Source organism: Primulina tabacum, chromosome 17 (genome assembly GCF_025594145.1).
Source record: "Primulina tabacum isolate GXHZ01 chromosome 17, ASM2559414v2, whole genome shotgun sequence".
NCBI lineage: Eukaryota > Viridiplantae > Streptophyta > Magnoliopsida > Lamiales > Gesneriaceae > Primulina > Primulina tabacum.
The window spans coordinates 14,745,167-14,769,077 of NC_134566.1; the positions used below are offsets into that span (position 1 = coordinate 14,745,167).

At 36.3% G+C, this 23,911-nt stretch overlaps 4 protein-coding genes across 9 annotated transcripts; 2 read left to right on the forward strand and 2 right to left on the reverse strand.

Annotated features, from left to right (window-relative positions):
* Positions 1–5,175: 5,175 nt before the first annotated feature.
* LOC142530809 (glycylpeptide N-tetradecanoyltransferase 1-like) lies at positions 5,176–7,850 on the reverse strand. Of its 5 annotated transcripts, none has more exons than XM_075636652.1 (3): positions 7,625–7,829; positions 6,973–7,031; positions 5,176–6,732 (listed from the first exon to the last, which is right to left on the reverse strand). In XM_075636652.1, the coding sequence occupies exons 2-3, from the start codon at positions 7,017–7,019 to the stop codon at positions 5,433–5,435; spliced, it is 1,347 nt and encodes a 448-aa protein (XP_075492767.1). In that variant the 5' UTR covers positions 7,020–7,031; positions 7,625–7,829; the 3' UTR covers positions 5,176–5,432. The 5 variants fall into 5 exon arrangements, with proteins under 5 accessions (XP_075492767.1, XP_075492766.1, XP_075492769.1 ...); XM_075636651.1 differs by having other exon boundaries at positions 6,973–7,048; XM_075636654.1 differs by lacking the exon at positions 6,973–7,031 and having other exon boundaries at positions 7,625–7,850.
* Positions 7,851–9,050: 1,200 nt separating this feature from the next.
* Positions 9,051–12,442, forward strand: LOC142531310 (eukaryotic initiation factor 4A-8-like). Its single transcript, XM_075637407.1, has 5 exons — positions 9,051–9,180; positions 10,440–10,509; positions 10,646–10,752; positions 10,982–11,412; positions 11,597–12,442. Exons 2-5 carry the CDS (start codon positions 10,442–10,444, stop codon positions 12,230–12,232), a joined length of 1,242 nt encoding a protein of 413 aa, XP_075493522.1. The 5' UTR covers positions 9,051–9,180; positions 10,440–10,441; the 3' UTR covers positions 12,233–12,442.
* Positions 12,443–13,923: 1,481 nt separating this feature from the next.
* On the forward strand, positions 13,924–14,271 carry LOC142530528 (uncharacterized). The gene has a single exon (XM_075636361.1). It carries the CDS (start codon positions 13,924–13,926, stop codon positions 14,269–14,271), a length of 348 nt encoding a protein of 115 aa, XP_075492476.1.
* Positions 14,272–16,037: 1,766 nt separating this feature from the next.
* On the reverse strand, positions 16,038–22,729 carry LOC142530396 (putative phospholipid-transporting ATPase 4). 2 transcript variants are annotated; one of them, XM_075636230.1, is made up of 11 exons: positions 22,526–22,729; positions 19,882–21,877; positions 19,678–19,788; positions 19,064–19,340; positions 18,859–18,947; positions 18,662–18,749; positions 18,358–18,567; positions 17,787–17,912; positions 17,426–17,524; positions 17,050–17,241; positions 16,038–16,963 (listed from the first exon to the last, which is right to left on the reverse strand). In XM_075636230.1, exons 2-11 carry the CDS (start codon positions 21,684–21,686, stop codon positions 16,286–16,288), a joined length of 3,675 nt encoding a protein of 1,224 aa, XP_075492345.1. In that variant the 5' UTR covers positions 21,687–21,877; positions 22,526–22,729; the 3' UTR covers positions 16,038–16,285. The 2 variants fall into 2 exon arrangements, with proteins under 2 accessions (XP_075492345.1, XP_075492346.1); XM_075636231.1 differs by lacking the exon at positions 22,526–22,729 and adding an exon at positions 22,181–22,344.
* Positions 22,730–23,911: the final 1,182 nt, after the last annotated feature.

Sequence of the window (23,911 nt, forward strand, 5' to 3'; positions counted from 1 at the left end):
TCTGCCTCTGTTGTAGATAACGCCACAACTGTCTGCAGTTTTGAAACCCAGCTTACTGCTCCCCCCGCAAGTGTAAACACATAACCAGTAGTAGATTTTCTCTTATCAGGATCACCTGCATAATCTGAATCGACAAAGCCCCTGAGTGTAAAATCCGATCCTCCATAACATAATGCAGCATTTGAGGTACCCTTAATGTATCTAAGGATCCTCTTAATAGTGCTCCAATGCTCTCGTCCAGGATTCGCCATATACCGACTAACTGCTCCCACTGCTTGAGCAATGTCCGGTCTTGTACATATCATGGCGAACATCAAACTTCTCACTGCTGATGCATACGGTACTCGAGACATCTCCATCCTCTCTGCTTCACTGCTAGGACACATCTCGAAGGATAACTTGAAGTTAACAGGAAGAGGGGTCGAAATTGGCTTACTATCTTGCATGTTGAAGCGTTGCAAGACTTTCTTCAAATAATTTTTCTGGGAAAGCCAAATATTTCTGTTACTTCTGTCTCGGTGAACTTGCATCCCTAGAATCTTGTTTGCTGGTCCCAAGTCCTTCATATCAAATTCCCTAGCCAACTGTGCCTTCAATCCTTGGACCTGATCTTTGTTGGGGCCTGCTACCAACATGTCGTCCACATACAACAGTAAAATAATATAATCATCACCAGACCTCTTGAAATACGTACAAGGGTCTGCACTCAGTCTGTTGTATCCAAGGCTCATAATATAGGAATCAAATCTCTTGTACCAACACCTCGGCGCCTGTTTGAGACCGTACAGAGATTTGTTCAACCTGCAAACCAAGTTCTCTTTGCCTTTTTCCGCAAAACCTGCTGGCTGGAGCATATAGATTTTTTCTTCAAGATCTCCATGAAGAAATGCCGTTTTCACATCTAGTTGTTCTAGATGTAGGTCAAACACCACACACAATGCCAACACCACTCTGACTGTTGTAAGCCGAACCACAGGAGAAAATATCTCATTGAAGTCAATACCTTCTTCTGAGCATACCATTTTACCACCAATCTAGCACGATACCGCTCCACTTGGTTATTGCCATCACGCTTGATCTTATAGACCCATATGTTTTCAATGGCTTTCCTCCCTCGTGGTAGTGTAACAAGATCCCAAGTTTTATTCTTTTCCAATGACTCCAATTCTTCTTGCATTGCTATCATCCACAAGGATACATCCGAGCTTTGAGTAGCTTCGTGAAAACTCGATGGCTCACCATCATCTGATAATAGACAATATGTAATATTACTTTCAGTGACATAATCTGAAAGCCAACCTGGTGGTCTTCTATCTCGTGTTGACTGCCTCACATTGAAAACCTCAGACTCAACATGCTCTTGTTCTTCGTGCTCTGGTACTGCTTCACAAGAAACCTGACCTTCGTCCGTCTTATTTTCCACCTGAAATATAGTAGTTTCTGAATTCAGTGTGCTTTTGTCTCCCTTTACTTTATCTTCCTCGAAGATAACATCTCTGCTGATGACAAGCTTGTGAACAGTAGGATCCCACAAGCGAAACCCCTTTACTCCATCAGCATAACCCAAGAAGATACATTTTCTGGATTTCGAATCCAACTTCGATCTTTCTTGCTCATTGTACAGAACGTACACATGACTTCCAAATGTATGCAAATGAGAATAATCTGTCGGCTTCCCGGTCCACATCTCCATCGGAGTCTTCAGATCAATCGCCACTGAAGGAGAACGATTGATGATATAACAAGCGGTTTTGACTGCTTCTGCCCAAAATGACTTTTCTAGACCCGCAGTCCTCAACATAGCTCTTGTTCTGTCCAACAAGGTCCTGTTCATCCGCTCCGCCACTCCATTCTGTTGAGGTGTGTAAGCCGTCGTGAACTGTCTTTTGATGCCTTCATGTTGACAATATGCATCAAATTCGTCACTGGTATATTCTCCTCCATTGTCAGTCCTTAAACACTTGATTTTTTTTTCAGAATCAAGTTCAACCCGCGCTTTGAAATCTTTGAAGATCTGGAAAACATCTGATTTCTTCTTGATTGAATACACCCAACATCTCCTAGAGAAATCATCAATAAACGAGACAAAGTATCTCGCTCCTCCTAGGGATACAACCGGTGCTTGCCAAACATCCGAATGAATCAGCTCCAATATGCTTTTGCTCCTGGCAGTAGAAGTGCCAAACTTTAATCTGTGTTGTTTAATGGTAACACAGTGCTCACAAAAGGGTAGTGACACTTTTGTAAGTTCCGGCAGCAGCTTCCGTTTTGAGAGAATTTTCAACCCTCGTTCTGACATATGCCCGAGCTTTCTATGCCATAACACCGTTAATTCTTCTCCTGAACCAATTGATGCAACAGCTAGCTATGCCTCTTTGTGTGTTTTCCCCAAAAGTACATACAGATTTGCAGCAACTTTTTCCGCCTTCATAACCACAAGCGCTCCCTTCACAATTTTCATGATCCCGTTCTCGATCCCAGTTTTGCACCCGATATCATCCAATTGCCCCAAGGACAAAAGATTTTTCGTCAGTCTTTTCACATATCGTACCTCCTGTATGGTGCGAATGGTGTCATCAAATATTTTAATTTTGATAGTACCGACCCCAGCGATTTCCAAGGCATGATCATTTCCCATGAATACAGATCCTCCTGAGACTGGTTCATAATGATCAAACCATTCTCTCGGAGACGTCATATGCCACGTCGCTCCTGAATCCATAATCCATGTCTCACAAAATTTGTGTCTGCCTTCCGCAACAGTTGCCGCTTCGCTGAATAATATTTCACCACTGCCTGAAGTACTGGCCACATTTCCTTGAGAGCTTTTATCGATACTCGTACACTCTTTCTTGAAGTGCCCTTTACCGCCACATTTAAAGCAGTAAATATTTTTCTTCTTACTTCTCGACTTTGATCTACCTCGCTTTTGGCTCCCACTGGAGTCACGGTCCATAAATCTTCCTCTTATCATCGGCAAAGCCTCTGCCTGCTTCGAGGTTACCAACCTATCTTCCTTATTCTTGCGCCGGTTTTCTTCTCCGAGAACCGCAGTTAAGACATCGTCGAACCTTAGAAAGCCCATAAGAATATTGTTGGTTATGTTGATGATAAGTTGATTATATGAATCTGGTAGACTTTGAAGTAAAAGCTCCGCAGGTTCATTTTCCCCTATTTTATGCCCCATGGAAGTGAGTTGGGCAAATAGAGTATTTAGTGTATTGATATGGTCGGTCATTGATGAAGATTCCGTCATCCGAAGAGTATAAAGCCTTCTCTTTAGGAAAATCATGTTGTGTAGCGACTTGACCTCGTACATCTTTGTCAGAGTATCCCAGATAACTTTGGCTGTTTTTATTTCAGATATACTTGACAAAACTTCGTCAGCTATAGCCAAGTGTAAATTGGCAACAACATTATCATTCATCTCATTCCACTTTCCATCATTCGTAATCTCCACCGGTCTATCTCCAATTGCCGCCAAGAAATTCTCCTTTCTTAAAACTGCTTGTATCTTTATTTTCCACAGCATAAAATTGCTTCCGTTGAACTTTGTTATCTCGTACCTTTCCGCCATTATGTCTATAACAATTTTAGTAGACCGGACAAAATAATCCCGCCTTAAATAAAAAATCTCAAAAAATATTTTCTGATGTGGAAGATCAGACAAGGCTGCAACCACAGAGCATACTCAGAATTTTAAGAAATTTTAAACCAAGGCTCTGATACCACTTGTTGGTCCCACGTGCGGAATTTGAGATAATAAAACCCGAAAATAAAGAATAAACTGACACTGAGATTTACGTGGAAAACCCCTAAAAATTATTAGGGTAAAAACCACGGGCAAGATGAAAAGAATTCCACTATAATATTTTGTGGTATACAACTCACTCACTGTGTTTCCAAAGAAAACACACACTCTCTTAATACAGGAGAACAAAACACCTCACAAATATGATAGAAATAAGCCCTCAAATGCTTATAAGATGAGATAAAACTCGAAGAAGGGATGATTTCAGAATGAAGGGGGGAGCTCTATTTATAGAGCCTTTTGACCGTGTGAACACGCGTTAAAAACGCGTTATCTGAAATTCCACGAAATTTCCTTGCCAACCCACGTTTTGCTTCATCTTCACATTATTCTGTCAATAATGCACCTATGGCCCCATTTGACTATTCTGCAGACAAATTGTTGTTAGACAAACTTTTGTGAGATAGATCTCCGACTCACAATTCTTGAAAAAATATTATTTTTCATTGTAAACATGTGAGACTGCTAATAGGATATCACTCTTGTAATGAAATGTATTCAAATAATATTTTTAATATTTAGGAATATCATATTTTTTCTCGTTTCATGTTATTATGTTACATCTAGGGGTGTGCAATCAGTCTATTCGGTTAACGACCGAAACGAATAGATCTATAACCGATTTAACCGATTTTATTTCTGAGTAACCGAACCAATCGAAATATTCATAGAAATCGAATTAAATCGAACCGATTTTCAAATCGATTATTTTGGTTACCGACCGAAATAACTGATATTTTTTAAAAAATGTGAATTTTAACACACACAAAAAAAAAAAACAATGCATAACTCATAAATAACAAAAAACATTGAAAAAAATATTAATAAAAAATAAAAATATTGAAGATAAATTCATTGGATGAATGAGCTTCTTTCTAATGTATGAAAAATTGAGCTTTCTTCTAATTTATTTTTAATGTCAATATACAATTTAAATTAATATATACTAAATGAGTTAATTCGGTTTAACCGAATATTTCAAATTAAAACCGAAACCAAACTGATTTAATCGAGTTAACCAATTGTTTAAAAATTCAAAACCGAACTTCCGAATTAACCGAATCGAGCCGAATTAATTCGATCATCGATTAATTAGATTTAACAGAAATTTTAGACACCCCTAATCTCATCACTGAAATAGCATATTACTTTTTGTATTTAACAACGAAATCGATTATTATGATGTAATTATTTTCGTGAAATTTAATTCACCAAATTTTATGTTGCCCAACATAACCATTTCTTCAAAAATCAACTTTCCGAAAACACAGAAACCAATGAATTTTCATCGAGTGCAAATGCTTTTACAACCTGAATATCATTCAAATTTATACCAAAGAACTCAGACAAATTGGAGAAAAAAATGATGCAGAAAACATACAAGATTCATCAAACAGCGTAACTTTCACAACAGTTCCAAGACAAGACAACATAACATAGATAAACTCAGTGCAAGTGTCCGATCACAGTTTAATTCATCTCTTGTTTGTTTTACAATAATTAAACACTAAAAACAGATGCAATTATGAAGAGCGGTGATTTCAGTAATGAAACGAGAAGTTTGCCGAGATCACAAAAATGCTTCCTGGTCCCTCCGTGGCAGAACCGCACGAGTTCTACTCTACAAGAGCACAAGCCCAAGCTCAGATGCTCTTAAAACATGCTTGAGCCGATAGTTGTACAGATAGTAGTGAAGTTTCCCATCTCCCGGTCCAAATTTCAGTTCCTTCAAGAATGTCTCGTTTTGCATAACATCCAACGCATTAAAAACATCAAATTCCTTCTTTTTGGCCACGACAAGAGCATCATTCATCAGATGAAGTAACGGGGTCTTTGTGGACACGTTGTAGTAAGAGTATGCGGCCTTAAGAGTCGAATAGTTTTGGTTCCCGAGTATGGAAGAAGGAAGGGTGTAAAAGCTGCAAAAATCGGTGATTTCATGTGTATCGGGACTCTCCACCAAATAACTATCCACAACATTCTCCTGTGGAAGCATCCAGTGCTCTACATCATTCTCATCAAAGTCCGGTGCCACGACAAATTGCTTCAAGTAATTTCTAAGCAACCGTGTTACTGCAGGGAGATCGTGCCGTTCCATCTTTCTAAACCCGGGAATTGATGTCTGGTCAGGTAACTTGTATAGCTTGATTGTCCGGCTCATCGTCATTCTTGCACCGAGCCTCGAAAACCCCACATCGATTAGTTTCTTGGGGTTCAAAGATCGGTGCCAATACTGACAAGTCGTGATTGGCGTGGGAAGGACAACTCCAGCAGTATAAGCTGCTTGCCATATATTCTCCAAATGAATTCTTCGGGTAACCTCTTTAATCATGACTGGAGCAAGTCTTTTGGATCGAAGCTTCTTGTGCACACACAAAAAGTTTACCTCGGCCATCAACACAACAGTATCCCGAACCCGGATTTTTGCAGGGATCCCAGTAATGAATGCAACCAATTTTTTTGAAGTCTTCACCCTCACTCCAATATGCCAGCTCCTGAAATAACCAGGAGGGCGAAGGGCCCAACAAAGAAACTCCTTCGAGTAGTTGAACCTGAACATATTCTCATCATCCTCAACATAATTGTTTGTCAACAGAGTATACACCTCATTGCACACCTCTTCAGAGTCTATATCACATGTAATCCACTCGTAAGGAGTCGGGAGATTGTATGGTTCTTGTTTAACTTCAGACAAAGGTGTCGGTTGCTCGATTGGGCCTTCCGGAAGGCTCGTATTTCCAAGATCCTTGAATTGGCCAACAGGTTGCGTTTCCCAAAACTTGTGCCTCTTAGCCAGTGATAGAGACTCTTGGACCTTCTTTGCCAAGGTATCAATTGATACTTCGTTCTCATTGTCAGAAGATACATTATTATCCCCTGAAGAAACGAGGTCTTCAGTTGGTGCATTGTTATCAGCCATCCTAGAAAAGGTTCAGTTCTGAAGTGAATCAAAGAGCAGCACAAACGGTTAATCGAACGAACAAAAGACAATATCCCAAGGAACGCTCTTGTACAAAGAATTCAATATAAGCATGAGATATAAGGAAAAGAACAGCAGCTGTTTAGGACCAATAAATTTGTCTATATCATCCACAGATTTAACCTGAATGAGTTACTGGATTAGCATTCAATAAAAACCACAAAACGAGCTTCAAACTTACTGCCAGATTGGATAGACTCCAACATCAGCAACGTCTTCTTGATGCATACTCTATAATGTCTACCCACAACATGCAACTTATTCATCAAAATACTATAGCCAACGGATTAGTGAAGATTTGTCACAGCAAGGTAAGATATAGTTCAAATTCTACACAAACTTAACATTCTCAGTAAATCTAGATCAAAAACAATAATGTGCAAATAAAATTAATATAAAAGGGGAAGAAATTTAAAGCATTTTTTGAAACTCATATATTTTGGAATGATAAAAAAAATAACTTTGATTTTATTTTCATTACATAGCTCGGCCCTAACACGAATTTCATGTCAGTTATCCGCCAGCTGAACAGCGAATAATACTGAATAGTGAACTAGAAAACCTAAACTCTCATATTACCTACCTTGATATACTTGGCTAATGGAAACTCTGATTGAAGTATGCAATCAATCGCGTAAGCAAACAACTTGTCCCCTAGATTTCACAGTTTCAAGTAAACCCAGATCCAAATCATAATAAAGGATCAGAAATTTCCATTCTTCGTTGCAGTTCATCAAAAATTTCACAACAACTCGAAAATTAGCCAAAAACCATAACATCCTAGCAAGACGACATTATTGACAATCAAAAATAGAATCGCAACAGTGCGTCACCTCAAATCCGATATTGGATTTCGACGAAGGCAACCGATGGAGATCTGAGAAATTTGATGCAGATCATACAAGAAAACCTGAATAAGGGAAATTATTTGGGGGGAGAGAAGGCCAAAGGGTTAGCAAAGCATCGGGAACGACGTAAAAATCGCGTGGATATGAAGGAATTTGGGCTAAAGCTATGAACCTGCAAAGTTAGCGTTTTTATTTATCATTAAAAAAAATGTATGCTTGATAAATCATATTAATGTTATTATGATTTATGTATTATATTATAATGCAAAAATAAGGATATATTGCTCTATGGAATGCTCTATGGAATTTAGTTTTTTTCACCTATTTTCAGAGAAAATATATTGTAGCATACCCTATCAAAAATATGTATCATATATCGTATCGAAAATTATGATATTAAAAATATTTATATTTTATATCGTACTGAAAATTATATTATTAAAAATAAGAGTAGGTCTCTTGTGAGACGATCTCATGAATTTTTATATGTGAGACGGATCAACCATATCGATATTCACAATAAAAAGTAATATTTTTTCATGGTCCATGGATGACCCAAATAAGAGATTCGTCTCACAAATTACGACCCCTGATATCGTCTTAATCAAGTTTTTGCCTAAAAATAATGTATAATTAGCATGCCGCTTGTACCAAAATATTGCGGTATACCGAGATTTCGATACAATATCGGTATATATTATTTTATAACGAAAAATACCTTATATTTTTTTAAAATAATTTAATTTTATTAGTTAAAAATATTATATATTTTTTAATTTATATATATTATTTCGGTATATATAAAAAAATTTCAAATTCTATATCATTACTATATAAAAATTTCGGTATCGATATCATATTGTACCGAAAATTGCGATAGATTCACTATTTTTCGATATGATAATCTAGATATACTGAAAATTCGATAATTTTTCTAACCATGCCTTGAACATTTTTTTGTAAATATAACATGAACTTGTGATCTAGCTCGTGAGCCGAGCTCTAGCCTTTTATTTTGATACAGAAGAATGATTTCTTACGCTCATCCTATTTTGTCAAATATTATTATTTTTTCAATCAGCCATATATATATATATATATCAATAAATATCTTGTGAGGGTTTCATGAATTTTTATCCATAAGACGATAAATCATATCCATATTTATAACAATAATTAATATTTTTAGTATAAAAATTAATTTTTTTTAAATAAAAGATTCATCGCGTGAAATTAACTCGTATGTATTGTGAAGAGAAAAAAGAGGAGAATGGGCCTATGTTAAAGAATAAAGGGGAGGCCAGTTTTGGAAAAAAGAAAGACAATGGCAAGGCAAAGCCCGTGTTAACGGGTAGGGGCAATTAGGGAAAACCAAAAAATAGGGAGGGCAAAGCTTCTATATAAAGGCAAACCCTTGGGGATTTTATTTATAACCACTCTTTTCAGTTCTCACTCCACGGCGCAGATCCGAGGAGTAAGCGACACTTATATATCCATCCCACCACAAGTATTCTCTGTGTTTTTCTCATCCAGATTCAAAGGTTTCTACCTTGTTTCGATTTCTCTTATGTGTTCTTTTATGTATTATTGGATCTATTGTTGCGTTCTTTGTCGTAAAAAAGGTTACACTTACAGTTTGATGATGATGATAAGTCTATAATTTTTTTTGTTATTTGTGTCTTTTTCCTTGTTGTTTTTGAAGATCTTGAAACTGTGTTTGTTCGAGTATTTTTTGTTTATAAGGGTGTGGATCTTGCGACATGCATCCCGTGTGACAATGCAGAGACTTATGCGGATCTTTTTTTAATATCGGTTTGGTGCATGAGCTTGAGTTCATTGGTTGAATGTTTATGTTTGTCGGTGAGGGACTGATTGTTATATTTTGGTTGTGGATAATTGTGAATTTTTAACACATGAACAGAGTAACTTTTTGGATGGTATCTAACTAGAGTAGCTTGATGCGTAATTTTTATGGTGCTGTTTAGATATTTTACTCTGAAGAGAAGATTGATATTTTTTTTTTGCATGAAAGATTGATCTTGGGGGAGAGAGCAAAAGGGCTACCTTTTATTGCGGATAAGATAGCCCTTTGCCCCTTAGAACAGCTTCCCCGAACATGAGAACAGAAGTTTAATGCTCGTAATCCACATTGAATGGCTTGCGAGTTTGGCTCTTCTGATACATTTTTCTTTCGAATATAAGGGTTGTGCCATTGGCTCATTTTAAAAAAATTCCTCTCGGTTATTCTTACTTTGTGTTTTACTTTTTACCCCCAACAAACTACGTCTTATCAGTCATTCATACTGGTTTCTAGTTCATGATACTCTGTTTTCTCAAATTTCCTTTTAATTCAAGCCTTTTCGTAACTAACATATCATGGATGCTTTTTTATGAATATTTACTTTGCTGGCACGAGTGCCTTTATTACTCACAGAAGATTGTCAAGTTTGATGAATTTTGCGATTGATGGTAAAATGACTACTGCCTTGTTGAGGATTTCACTATCGATGTTGGATAAGCCCCCTTCCCTTTATGAAAATCTTCCCTGAATAAGTAAAAAGAACTTTAATGTGTATGATCCACATTGAATGACTCTTGCAAGTTTGGCGCTTTTTTACATTTTCTGTTTAAAATAAAATGGATGTAGCTCTGTCTCTTTACTTCAGTTGGGGGTTGGAACCCCCCAAAAATTAAAACTACACTTTTGTCATCCTGTCCAGTTTCTATTTCTTGAAATTCCATTTTCTGATTTCCGATATAAATTTAATTTATTGTTACTAACATATCTAGAACATTGCAGATATGGCAGGTTTGGCACCAGAAGGATCTCAATTTGATGCTCGTCAGTATGACTCAAAGATGAATGAGTTGTAAGTACCTTTCTCTTTCAGATTATGCATGATTCCGTTTGTTTATGTTTTCCCCAGATGTTTGATGGAGTACTTGACACCATGTAAATGGTCATATACTTGGATAGATTATTTATATGTTTATTTTTTGGTGCAGGCTCCAAGCCGATGGACAAGAATTTTTCACATCTTATGATGAAGTCTATGATAGTTTTGATGTCATGAATCTCCAAGAGAACCTCCTTAGAGGCATTTATGCTTATGGTATGTCCATGATACACATGTATTTTAAATTCAGCAACATGACGTAGCTTATACACATGTATTTTAAATTCAGCAACATGACATAGCTTATAATGATTTCTTGTGGAGTTGATCCATGGATAAGCTATAAGTCAAATCTAGCTCATTGCATAGACTCTGCTTGTTCTGGGCTTCTTCTGGGATGAGATAGAAATTTAACCTTTTAATCCTTGGCCTTTTACTCATACAGGTTTCGAGAAACCATCTGCGATCCAGCAGAGAGGAATTGTTCCATTCTGCAAGGGACTCGATGTTATTCAGCAGGCTCAGTCTGGAACTGGGAAAACTGCAACCTTCTGTTCAGGCATATTGCAGCAGCTTGATTATGGTTTAACTCAATGCCAGGCCTTGGTTTTGGCACCCACAAGAGAACTTGCTCAACAAATCGAGAAGGTCATGCGAGCACTTGGTGACTACCTTGGCGTGAAGGTCCATGCTTGCGTTGGTGGAACTAGTGTTCGTGAGGACCAGCGTATTCTTTCAGCTGGTGTTCATGTCGTTGTCGGTACCCCTGGTCGTGTGTTTGACATGCTGCGTAGACAGTCACTTCGTGCTGATTACATCAAAATGTTTGTATTGGATGAAGCAGATGAAATGCTGTCTCGAGGTTTTAAGGATCAGGTATGTCTATATCTGGTTTCACTATGCTCTCAGATTACCCAACAAAGAGGGTATTTACAAAAGTATGTACATATACTAAAAGTATGTAGCTCTGTCTCTTTACTTCGTGTTTGTCACTGGTTACGGCTCTTTTTATCATCATTCTGGGCCAGTCATATTGATGCTTAGACTCCTGTACTGCCAGATATATGACATCTTCCAGTTGCTGCCATCTAAAGTTCAGATCGGGGTATTCTCTGCCACAATGCCTCCTGAAGCCCTCGAAATCACCAGGAAGTTCATGAACAAGCCTGTTCGAATTTTGGTGAAACGGGATGAGCTAACTCTCGAGGGTATCAAGCAATTCTACGTAAATGTTGAAAAGGAAGATTGGAAGTTAGAAACTCTCTGCGATCTTTATGAAACACTGGCCATCACCCAGAGTGTCATCTTTGTGAACACAAGACGAAAGGTAGATTGGCTGACTGACAAAATGCGAAGCCGTGACCACACTGTCTCGGCAACACATGGAGACATGGACCAGAACACTCGGGACATTATCATGCGAGAATTTCGCTCTGGCTCGTCTCGTGTCCTTATCACAACTGATCTCTTGGCTCGTGGGATAGATGTGCAGCAAGTATCTCTGGTCATAAACTATGATCTTCCTACTCAGCCGGAGAATTATTTGCATCGTATTGGGAGAAGTGGAAGATTTGGAAGAAAAGGAGTTTCCATAAATTTCTTGACTGCGGATGATGAGAAAATGGTGCATGATATTCAAAAATTCTACAATGTTGTCATCGAAGAACTCCCGTCCAACGTTGGTGATCTTCTTTGAGGTCCTTCCGAGGTATTTTCTCATCTTAACGAGCTCTATTTTCTTGTTGATTCGTTTTGCAAAGATAATTGTTTCACAAGGTGAAATGGAATGCATGGCCATTCTTGTGGGCATAATACTAATGCAAATTTTGGTCTCTAGGTAGTATTTTTGTACCTTAATTCAATTTTTAACCAAATTTTGTTTAATTTAAGGGAGTTTTATTTTGCATTTCGTTCTGATTTTCTTTAATGCCATTCAGCAGTTGTCATTTGATCTACTTCAGTACCTTGTCGTGTTAGATCAGATTGCTCAAATTTACAATTACCTTTACTTCGAGGTTCACAAAACCTTCTGAATTTTCCTTCTCTCGTACAAAAATTCCCATTAGCCTTTTCTCAAACTTATCATGCAGTAATTTCATGACATACTTCTACCAAAGGAGAACCCTTTCTTTAACAAAAAATAATATAGTTTATAACAAACTTGTGATATAGAATGCAAGAACACATACACAACATATGATAATTTGGAACATTTGGTGAGATTTAATTTGAGATTCAAACAATAGATAAAATTTTAAGTATATATTTTATTAATTTACAAATTTTTTACATAAAGTATAATGTATTTCAAACACAATTTGAAGTTTATTTTTTATTTTTTTTTAAAATTACAAAAATATATTTGAAATCTACTAATCTAAATGAGATTTAACTTTAATATACATATCATGTACATGTATATGTGTGCATATAATTACAATTTGTATATATTATGAATTCTAATAGTATATGTGGTCTAAATAATCACTGATTCTATAAGACAATATCATATAATTTCTCGTTTGATATTCGCTCGAAACCCATAAAAATATAAACTAGACATGATATTATAAAACATTTAATTTTAAAAGAAACATTCAAAACATTATATATACCATATCATTTTTAGGAGTATCTTGTAGTCTTCGTTGTTCAAAATGAATATAATGTAAATTTTGAGGCTCGAATCGAATTTTGATTCGAACCTCAAAAATTCTAATCTTTGAGGTCAAATTCGGTTCGAATAAAAGATCAAATTCGACTTAAAATTTGAATATATTCACAATCTTTTTTATTAAAAGCAAAAAAAATATATCAATTTAATTTTTAATTATATTAATATTAATAAAATATCAAAGATCGCGAGCGACTTACGAATTACCGAATAAAATAAATTGAATGATTTCGACTCAAAAAATAAATTCAATAATTTCAAATATGAAAAACTCAAGTATCGACTCGATTAGTTCATACATGCTATTGTCATTGATTTGAATAATGAGATGAAATTAAACAGTCAACCTTTGACATGTGGCATGTATCTCACACACATGCCATAACATGCACATAATTCAAACTTTGAAAATCTGTCTGCAACTCAATTTAAAAATAAAAAATAAAAAAAAAATCCGCCACAACTAAAGAAAATTCAAATAGTTAACAATAATGATACACAACCATCACAATCTCAAAATAAAATTGCAGAAAATCAAAGCTACCACAATAAAAACTCGAACCTCCATATATACGACACACCCAACAATTTATCCAACCCGTTGTTGAAAATCCACAACTCAAAGCAAATCCCAAGAAACCCTTTTCTCCAATTTCTCTTTACAATCTCTATGTGTTTTCCTTGTCGTTATTTCAAATACTTCCACCATTAAAATGGAGAAACTTTCAAGATCCAAATCAAACAAAGAAAGGGTGATGCAGAAGCCAAGCAGCATGCATGATCTGAGGAGTTACAGCACTTCGGATTACAATCCACCCCATCTGGATTATAAATTTAAGGATGTGAAAACCAAGATCAAGGGAAACAAGAACAGAAAAATCAATGGTGGTTTGTCTTCTTCTAGGAGCTGGAGTTTCAACGTTGATCCTGAGTTGCAGAGAAAGAAGAGAGTTGCAGGTTACAAAGCTTATGGAATGGAAGGCAAGATGAAGGGTTCTTTGAGGAAGAGCTTTAAGTGGATCAAAGATGCTTGCAATCAAGTTGTTCATGGTTTTTGGTGATGATGAATCTCGTTCGTTTCATGCTGCTTTCCTTTCTGCATATTTGAGAGTGATTAAAGATTTTAGGGTTGTGGCAAAAATCAAAGAATTTGTTATTTATATAATATATAATATATAAGTTTGTTGGAATATATTAACCATTAAAAACAAACGAACTTGGATTTGTAAAAAAAATATTTCAGAAAAATAATGTATATCTATATGTGTGTGTGTGTGTATATATTTGAAATGTTAATATTTCTATTCCTCACTCGTTTAGGAAGATAATCATGTCTCTTTTTAGTCTAACTAATATTTAATGAGTACGATCTTACGGATATTTATCTGAGAGACGGGTCCACTCTACCGATTATTCACAATAAAAAATAATACTCTTAACAATAAAAAAATGTTACTTTTATATGAATGACCCAAATAAGAGATCCATCTCACAAAATACGACCCGTGAGATCGTCTCACATAAATTTTTGTCATATTTAATTAATTGAGTGATAATAATGTGACGTTGAATCCACCTAATTCAAGATCAAATCATAACTAATCTCACAATATCTAGATGCATATTAACTCAAATTAAATTACCCTTTACTAGAAAATCAGTACTAGTTGTCTCGTGTATGATATCATAAATATAACTATTTATGTGTTTGTGTACAATATTTTTTATCATTATCGATGGATTAAAGTGAAATTTGATAAATTATGAAGGGACTAAATTGATATTTGAATTGTTGAAATAAAAATAATAAAAATAAAAATGTGTTGAAATTGAAAAAAAATTAAAAAAAAAGTGTAATATTAATATTATATAAGGATAAAATTGAAAGATTGTGTGTTGAAATTGAAAAAAAAAAAACAAAAGTGTAATATTAGAATCATATAAGGGTATAATTGGAAGAAAAAGATGGTGTCCTCTCTAGGTAGTTATTATCATATCCTCGTACTTAATAATATAGTATAGAAGTACAGATATAGTATAGATAAATTGACATGAGATTAATCTTTTGTAGAATTAGCATCCCATTTTCAATAATTTGATTTGAGCTTATCAAGAAAAGCAGCAGGAAAAGTGGATCTTGTTTCTCGGAAATTAAATTAATTCACGGTGCTTCTTCAAATAATTTTAATTTTAGTGGAACTGAAGTATTATTCAAAAGAGATGGCAATTCATGAGCACTAAGGAAGAAAGAAACTTACAAGGTTAGTTTCTACCATGTGAGTGAATTTATGTATGGAGTTTGCAGTATCACTAATATTACACACATATATATAAATGAGGGTTGCCTACACACACACACACACACACACACATATATATATAAATGAGGGTTGCCTTAGGAAAAAAGATAAAAACGTAATTGTTGATCTTGAATGTTAACCTACCCAACCAACAACTAGTTGTATGTTTTTATGATAATTGTATGATCAACAATTAGTGCTGTTACAGTCATGTTACATTATTAAATTATAATAAAGTTTGTAATGATTTTGAACCAAATTGCAAATCTACAATGGGATACAAGGAAAACATGGAGGAAAAAAGAAAACAGTGGTTTTTTATATATATATATAATTATTGGATTCAAAATTTTGTTGCATAAATTGAAAACAATCTGCCAACCGATAGGAAAACTATATTTTAAAATTGTAAAATATGGTGTTTTTTTAATATAATGAAAAAGCAATGTCAAAATTAGTGCAACTTAACTCCACCTGATTTAAGACTAAAACTTGAACATAAACAAAAAATCTAAAGATAAGACACAGAAGGAAAGAGAGATGAGGCATGTCTGTTTCCACTATTTTCACAAGTTGTGAGATAATCACACTTACATGTAATACATACAACATATTTTAGTGGTTTGGCATGACAAATAACCTCAAGAAAACTCACTATACAGGGAAAAACTAGCAACAAAAATGGCCCTCAAATGGAAAAGGATGACACAAAATTTTGATTAAAAAAAACCCCCTCTAAAACTATCAAGAATAGAATAAATGAACTAATGTACACTTACGATTGTGCTTCTTGTATTACAGCAGTATTACCCATGGATGAATATTTCTTCTGCAGTCTCCCTTTCAACTGCCTGATTTTCGCATCTACTCTTGCTGTAAATCCGATCTTGGTCTTTTGTCGTGCTTTGGATCGTTCCCTTCTCCACATATGTCGATCCTCAATGTCTTTTCTATAGTATTTGATCTCTTGAATCACGTGGTGATCCAACGGATTGAATGATCTTTGGAATGAAATGTGAGCAAGATAGGGGAGATTACACGCCACAGATACTAAAAGGGTAGTGGACCAGTAAATGGGGGCGGGAGCCAGGATTTCTGAGAGGATTCTGAAGGCATTTTCATCAAGAGCAAGAGATAGTTCACCATATACCAGAAGAAAAAGGTACCAAGAAGCCACGCTACCCCAAACAAGAAAGTGTTGTATCCATGTGAAGTGGCTCATGGTTAGAGCTATTTGGCCATTTACGGCCCAGATTACGCAAGTGAACATTGTGGTACCTACAGCTATCATATCAGCGGTTTGGCCTCCAGAACGGAAGGCTTGGTCATAAAAGATGATGATGTTTAGAAAGAATACAATGAGCGATGTGTAAAGCCCATTTGCCATCCACCCAAATATTCTGTACCAGTCAAAGAACAGATTTTTTGGCCCTTGCTGATATAAAGCTGGAAACTGAATCAATCACGCAAAGAAAATTGGATCAATACAAGAATCAGATGAAATGAACAAAACTCTGTGCAGTCCCTTAGATCACAAACCTGCAAGCATACTTCAGAATCGACGTCTTGTTCAAACACACCGAGTGAAATGACAGGTAACGATGTAAGAACGACATTGAATAGCAGCATGTACCAGTCAACATACACTGATTGTCCAGAAAATCCAGCAAAAGCTTCGAAGTAGAAGATGGTGAGGCCGAATGCAATATTTTTGTAGAAGAAATAACAAATCTGTATGCAAAAAATTGCAGTTCAAGTTGGCATTACTCAGGGACCATGTGAAGATGAGTGATCTCATTTATGATCTACACGCCGAACAGGTAAAAAAAACGAACTTCTTTATTCAAATATATAAACGGAATGGGAATTTAGAGATTCTCACAGAAAGCTATTAATTTGTCTTAAATAATATTACCATCTGAGCTATTCTTTTGTAACACCAATGCCCATGAACGACCAGAAGCCTTTCCAGAAATCGGAACTGGGCAATAGCAAAGTCACTAGCCATCACAGCCTGCAAAACAATTGACATTCAGTAGGCCAATTTATAGCAATGGGGTTCATCACAGCAACTATCTATCAGGTTTCTTGAGGAATTCCCTCCATGCCAAACTGAAAGTTGACTTTTGAAATTGCAGAGAATGAGAGCTGAGTAAAGGATAAAAGAATCTTAATGGTTTTGATAAGAGATGAAAAATTGCCGGATTAGCTTTTGCTATCATAGAAAAATACACCTCTAATTGAATGGACAAATAAACAGCACATTCATAACAGACCTGCATTCCTTCACATCCACTGATGCCGACACCAATATCTGCTTCTTGTATCATACCAACATCATTTGCACCATCACCAATTGCGAGTGTCGTTTTCCCAGTTCCTTCTTTTACTAATCTTGTAACCTGATTGCGAGATAGCAAAGGTGTCATTATAAATGTATTTTTCAAAAAGTCCGAGCTCATGGGAGGGGGTAACCAATAGTTTTTATACTTCAACGCACCCATCAAATGTAAGCCAGAGATTAGGAAATAACTACCAGAAATTAATATTAAAGGCATAACTTGGATGTTGATCGGGTATGCCCAGAACTCATATCCAAGGCATACCATGGACATAGGTAGGATATTGGCAACAAAGACCCAAAAAGAACTACCTAAGACCGTGCAAAGGGATTGCGCAACAGAGGACATGATCTTGTAACATCCTGCCCTAATATCAAAAGCTTATTCCCAAAAGCCCATGCTATTGGGAGATGACCCAACAAAGTTTTATATTTTAACAAGTTTGAAATGGACAGAACGACGACTGATAATCAATTGTTTGGGTTGAAAAATAGAGACATCTTACCAGAGCTTTCTGCTTTGGTGAGACACGGCAGCATATGACAGAAGCACAATCAACTGCTAAATTCAAGAATTGATGCTTCACGTCATCCTCTAGAGCATAAGTAAGAGTTTTCCCATCAATTATCAGCGCAAATGCAGCATTCGGATCCCTTTCTAGTTTAACCATTTGCGTTGCTTTGGTAATTTGAATCAATATATTTTCCCTAACAGCCTGTACAATATGACAAACAGTGGACTTCATGATAAACTAAATCATTGTTTGGGGTAAAATGTTTGTCATCCTCATTCTGTCTAAAAACATATACCTGTTTGGAGTCTTGGACTAAAGCATCTGTATTCATCGTTGTAATACATATTTGCTTCATTCCTTGTCGAAGTAAACTACAAGCAAATCTGCATGACATGACAATATTTCCATTTAGAATCAAGAAAACTCCGATCATCTAATTGCTATAGTATCATAAGACAGATAGAAGCTACAATTTTCTGGAACGGAACACACCCTATATTAATTGCGGTTTCCATCTTATCACCTGTCAGAACCCAGATCTTTAAACCAGCCTGTGCTAGCTTGTCAATGCACTGAGGCACCTATTATGAAATTTAAAAAAACAAAAACAAAGAGGGAGGAGGAGTCAAGAAAAAGAAATAGAACAAGGGAGACTGAATCAATAGCCCATAAAATAATGATTATGTCTATGACATACTCCTTTCTGTAATTTGTCCTCCACGGCAGTAGCACCGACAAGTATTAAGTCCCTTTCCATCATATCAGAAACCCGCTCGAGCATTGATTCCCTATCACCATTTATTGATGTTTTTGCCTTAGTAAATTCTTCGTTCCAAGCCAGATACTCCGCCGAATCCAGCTTCTTGTAAGCAAGCGCTAGCGTCCGCAATCCAGCCTCACCATATTCATTCAGATGCCTCGTGGTGGCTTCCTCGTACATTTTTCCATTCTTTGATAACCTATCAAAGATGATGCTGTAAAGCGAAGTATAACATTAGTTCAAGAGAAACGTTGATGCAGTTAAAAAGCAACAAATTTATATAAATTGGCAAAAGAGATTTACACAGGCAAATCTTTTCAAATCTCTTAACAAGTAGATAAGGGGTCACTGATACGAGGACAATGGTTATAGGAACGCTAACAATAAATATTTTACTCAGGAATAGTTGCTAGCTTCTAGCTTTGCCTACTTTTTTGGATTCAATTTTTTTTCTCTTATTATTTTTTTCCTTCCTCTCTTTTCTTTGTCGTTGGGGTGGGAGTAGATCGGAGACAACTCAAATCTCCAAGTACACATGATAAATGACATACCTGTCAGCTCCTTTGCACAGGAGAAAGATTTGTCCATCCTCATCCTTAACAATAACAGACATTCTCTTCCTCTTGCTCGTGAAATCCAACAAATTGAGAACTTTGAATTCCCTGTTTTTAAAGAAAAATAATTTGTGTTAAGACGCCTGGCTCAATATAGAATAATATTTGAAGCAACGATGCTATCACTTTTCATGGCCTAACCTTTCTATAGGTTCTTGGAAAGAAGAATATCGCTCACGAACAACAATGGTTGACTGTGTCCTTTTACAGAACTCAAAACCAAATTCTCTAGCTGCAACAAGAAATGCACCTTCATCTGGTGATTCTGCTTCATATGTAAAGGCGCCTGTCACTTCATTTTGCTCAGGAATTGCAGTGTGACAAATTGATAATATCCTGAAAAATAATAACATTACATCCGCATTGGGTTCTTGAGACCAGTTCCCATTCATGAGGCGGCTATCCTCGAAGCCAAACCCCTTTATTGGCGCTTTATGGTCCTCTTCATCTTTTGATGTGATCACAGTCTCTAATTGAATTTCAGATTTCCCGAACCCAACCCCACATTTCTCCCATGAATGAGGTGTACCGTTTTGGCTCAGGCCATCGATATCCATTGCCATCTGTTTAGCAGCAGCAAGTTCTACATCACTAGCACGCATGCCATATGCTGTACCAGCAATGGAGCACTTGAGAAAGTCCATTTGATTGCACGTCAAGGTGCCAGTTTTATCAGAGAGGATCGTATCGACCTGTCCTAACTCCTCATTTAAGTTTGATGTCCGAGCCTGAGCTGGTGTTCCACTCTCTTCATCATACATATGAATATCTTTGTTTATGAACAAAGCTTGGAGGACTTTTACAACCTCAATTGACACATATAGAGATATGGGTATCAAATACCCATACAGTATAAGAGCAGTGACAAGATGATAAAAACCAGATTCCAGTGGCTTGCTTGGATCAAAAAGACCTGCACTATCAGGGACCTGTAAATACCACCAATTTGGCAGCTCATTTTTAGTCTTCACAATAAAACCTACAGAGCTTATCAACGAGATGAAGACCAGGAGGCTGAAAAGGATATATATTATTTTGTCCATTTTTTTCTCGATCCTACTCCTTTTTGAAGGAGATTTTGTAGCATTCTGCATAACTTTGCTATCATGACCAGTAAATATCACCACACCATAAACATAAGACGTGTTTCGAAGCTTTGAATCACGAAGAAGAATTTGACTCGGATCAAGAGGGTAAACCTGGCGATCATATTCAAAATTGCCCACAAAAGTGTAAAGATTGGGATTGGGATCCTCGCATCTTATGGTCGCACTAAATTCCTTAAAAGTTGGATCATCATCAAGTGCTAATGTTGTTTCCAGAGATCGTTTCACCTTCAAATTTGTCTCCCCGTCCAAATTCATAGTTTCAACATAACAAATTCCATCTTCATAACTAGAAGATAAAAGAAGTAAATCTGCTGGAAAAAACTTATCCTTTTCTACTTTCAGTATATCTCCAACTCGAATCTTCATCCAGGGTTTAAGACCAAAGACACCATCATTCTTATGCACGTTAGCTTTTCGCAAATTAACCTTCATATCTTGTATAAACCGCCGCCAATCTTCCAGAGCTTCTTTAGCCATACTCAAACCAACCACAAAGAGCAATGGAGCAATCATACTAATAGCAGAGAATGGTGAAACAGGAGTTAGTGATAAGAGTGCGGCTAGGAGAAAGTACAAGTTGGCAACACGTCTAAATTGTTCAAATATGGCCTTTGGCAGGAATGTAATGAAATTGTACTTAGTGGTGGAAATATAGTTTGAACAGTATTTGAGAGGTTTTTGTTCATGCATACGAGGCTGGTTACAGTAAACCATCCGTGAGTAACCAGGTCCTTGAATGTCATGTGGTCCATCTTCCTCGGAAGCACGAGGTCTGTAGCAAGCAAATGTATACAGATTACTCCTCCGGATCTTTGCCCTTATCCTTCCCCCAGCCATTTGTCACTGTTATGAAGCTCGGTATCACTCTGCTACCTCATAGAATTATGAAAAGTGAACCCCAACCCTTTCGTCCACAAAGTAAGTGAAGGGCTAACGTACATGGCCGTTTATTCTCCATAACTAAATTGGCACGCCAACATGAACAATCCCCTTAAAATCTCATGGGAGAAATCACAGCAATTTAGCACCTGGGAACAGTTTATAACAAACAATTACATACATTGTTTGTTGTCTATCATCAAAGTTAATAAAACTGCATGAACTACACAACGGCCAAAATTTCATCCAAGGTTCTTTAAAGTTCAATGTGCACATCTGTAGAGTAAAAATGATGCAGAGTGTTCAAGATCTTGAATACAGTCAAGTCAAATACAGCCAAGCAAAATAAAACACACCCCAAATTTAAAGTAAAAAGATCAATTACGGAGAAAAAAATAATTTCTATCATTTGTAAATTCAAAGTTGACCATCATAAACAATCCAAATCATACCAAAAACTGACAACGAACAATAGAGTTCCCTCACTTCTCCAAGAATCAGTGCGTTAACGTCTTCCAAATAAATTACCAGATTATAACCTATAAAATATATTTTAAAAAACAACAAAAAATTGCAAAGACTTGCATAATCACAAACGCCAGCTCAAATTCCACCATTGCAGCTCCGTGAAAATTTAAAAAAAAAAATACCAAGTTTAACACACAGGTAAATCATAAATTTCTAGATTCTCCCACAATCCGGCCCAAAACAACAAAGCCGCATTGACAAAAACCCGGTTCACATGACAACTACCGACACAAAATAGGAAAGAAAAACACAATATTTTCCCATTTTACCTGCAAATTTTGGGCCAAAATTCGATTTGAAAGACGCCCATATAGAGCTACAGCTAAGAGATCGCAACGGAGGAGAGAGAAAGGGAGAATGCAGGAGAAAAAGCTGCTGGGTCCGAGAATAGACAGAGAGAGAAGGGGAAATTTTCGTGAGAGACAGGGAGGGAGATCTATTTAGTATTTGCCGATCCTAGTCTAGGAAAAAAACATTGCCCGTTTTAAAACTTGAACAGATTTATGACACCGCCTATCCTATTTTCAATTCTAATAATCTAAAATTAAAAAAGTTTCAAATAAATTCTGAAATAATATTTCTATTTTTCTCTAAAAAATAGTCATTTGGGTCTTTCACTAGTTTTGTTATTTAAAAATTTATTATATTAATGTTACTAGTATATTCATGAACCAATAAGTTGAAATTAATATTACTGTTTGCACAGAAAAATTACGACCGTATCAGACACGTGATCGTACCAAGTTTGTGATTAATCCAACTTCTTCAATCAAAGGACGTGGATCCCGATTCGTTTTGTGGTTTTAACACCCTCAGTAAGCCATAAATTGAGAATGATAATGATGAATCTGATGGAATTTATAGAAGAAATTTATGAATAACGTCTAATTTAATTATGTCGTTATGAACTTGATCACAAGAAAACTGAACGAATATATTGAAACTAAAGAAATTAAACAACTGGAAATTGGAATAAGCGAATAAAGATTTGAGAGCATTTGCAAAAGCTTTGTTGACGAGTTTGCCGATGCCCCTTTCTCATGATTTCTGTCGATTTTTGTTCAATTCTCCAATCAGTTTGGTCATCTTCCACATTTATCGACCATGGGTCGTGGGAACTTACACCATAGTGCGGCCTTCTTCTCGAGCCAACCAAATCCTTAGCTTTGGCAACTGATGTGTTTTTATACAAATTTGGATGCGTAGCGAATTTGGTTATCGAACAACCTAGCTATATTTAACCCTGCTATGTTCTGCTATTGACCCACAAAATAGGCCCCAAAGTAAAATTTGATGGATGAGAGGAGTGGTTCTACAAACACGAGGAATATGTTATTTCTTCTCAAAAAATTAGATTCAAACGTGTACTTTCTGACTAGCTTTCTTGTTCCAGTTCTTCTCAAGTTAGGGTTCATCAGTTTCCATTTTCTGTGAGAAACCCTTGCTTTTCAAAATCTTCTTTTCATATTTCGTGTTTACCCCAAACACTCATCCCCCTTCATGTTATTTTCGACCGCCAACCACACCACCAACGAAGTTCAATGTAGTGCCGGAAATAGGCGAAACACCACATTACTGCACAACATTCATCGAGTTCAGTCACCATCCCAAAACTTCATTACAACACCTCTCGACCCGACACATTTATCTCCCAC

Bases quoted from the DNA above. Each gene is read 5' to 3' on its own strand.
- LOC142530528 (XM_075636361.1), top strand. From the start codon at position 13,924: ATGGAGAAACTTTCAAGATCCAAATCAAACAAAGAAAGGGTGATGCAG.
- LOC142530809 (XM_075636652.1), bottom strand. From the start codon at position 7,019: ATGCATCAAGAAGACGTTGCTGATGTTGGAGTCTATCCAATCTGGCA. The intron at 6,733-6,972 runs GTAAGTTTGAAG...AACCTTTTCTAG, and splicing joins GGAGTCTATCCAATCTGGCA to GATGGCTGATAACAATGCAC.
- LOC142530396 (XM_075636230.1), bottom strand. From the start codon at position 21,686: ATGGCTGGGGGAAGGATAAGGGCAAAGATCCGGAGGAGTAATCTGTAT. The intron at 19,789-19,881 runs GTTAGGCCATGA...CTTTAAAAACAG, and splicing joins TTCCAAGAACCTATAGAAAG to GGAATTCAAAGTTCTCAATT. The intron at 16,964-17,049 runs GTTTGTGATCTA...TGATTGATTCAG, and splicing joins ATTCTGAAGTATGCTTGCAG to TTTCCAGCTTTATATCAGCA.
- LOC142531310 (XM_075637407.1), top strand. From the start codon at position 10,442: ATGGCAGGTTTGGCACCAGAAGGATCTCAATTTGATGCTCGTCAGTAT. The intron at 10,510-10,645 runs GTAAGTACCTTT...TTTTTGGTGCAG, and splicing joins GACTCAAAGATGAATGAGTT to GCTCCAAGCCGATGGACAAG. The intron at 10,753-10,981 runs GTATGTCCATGA...TTACTCATACAG, and splicing joins TAGAGGCATTTATGCTTATG to GTTTCGAGAAACCATCTGCG.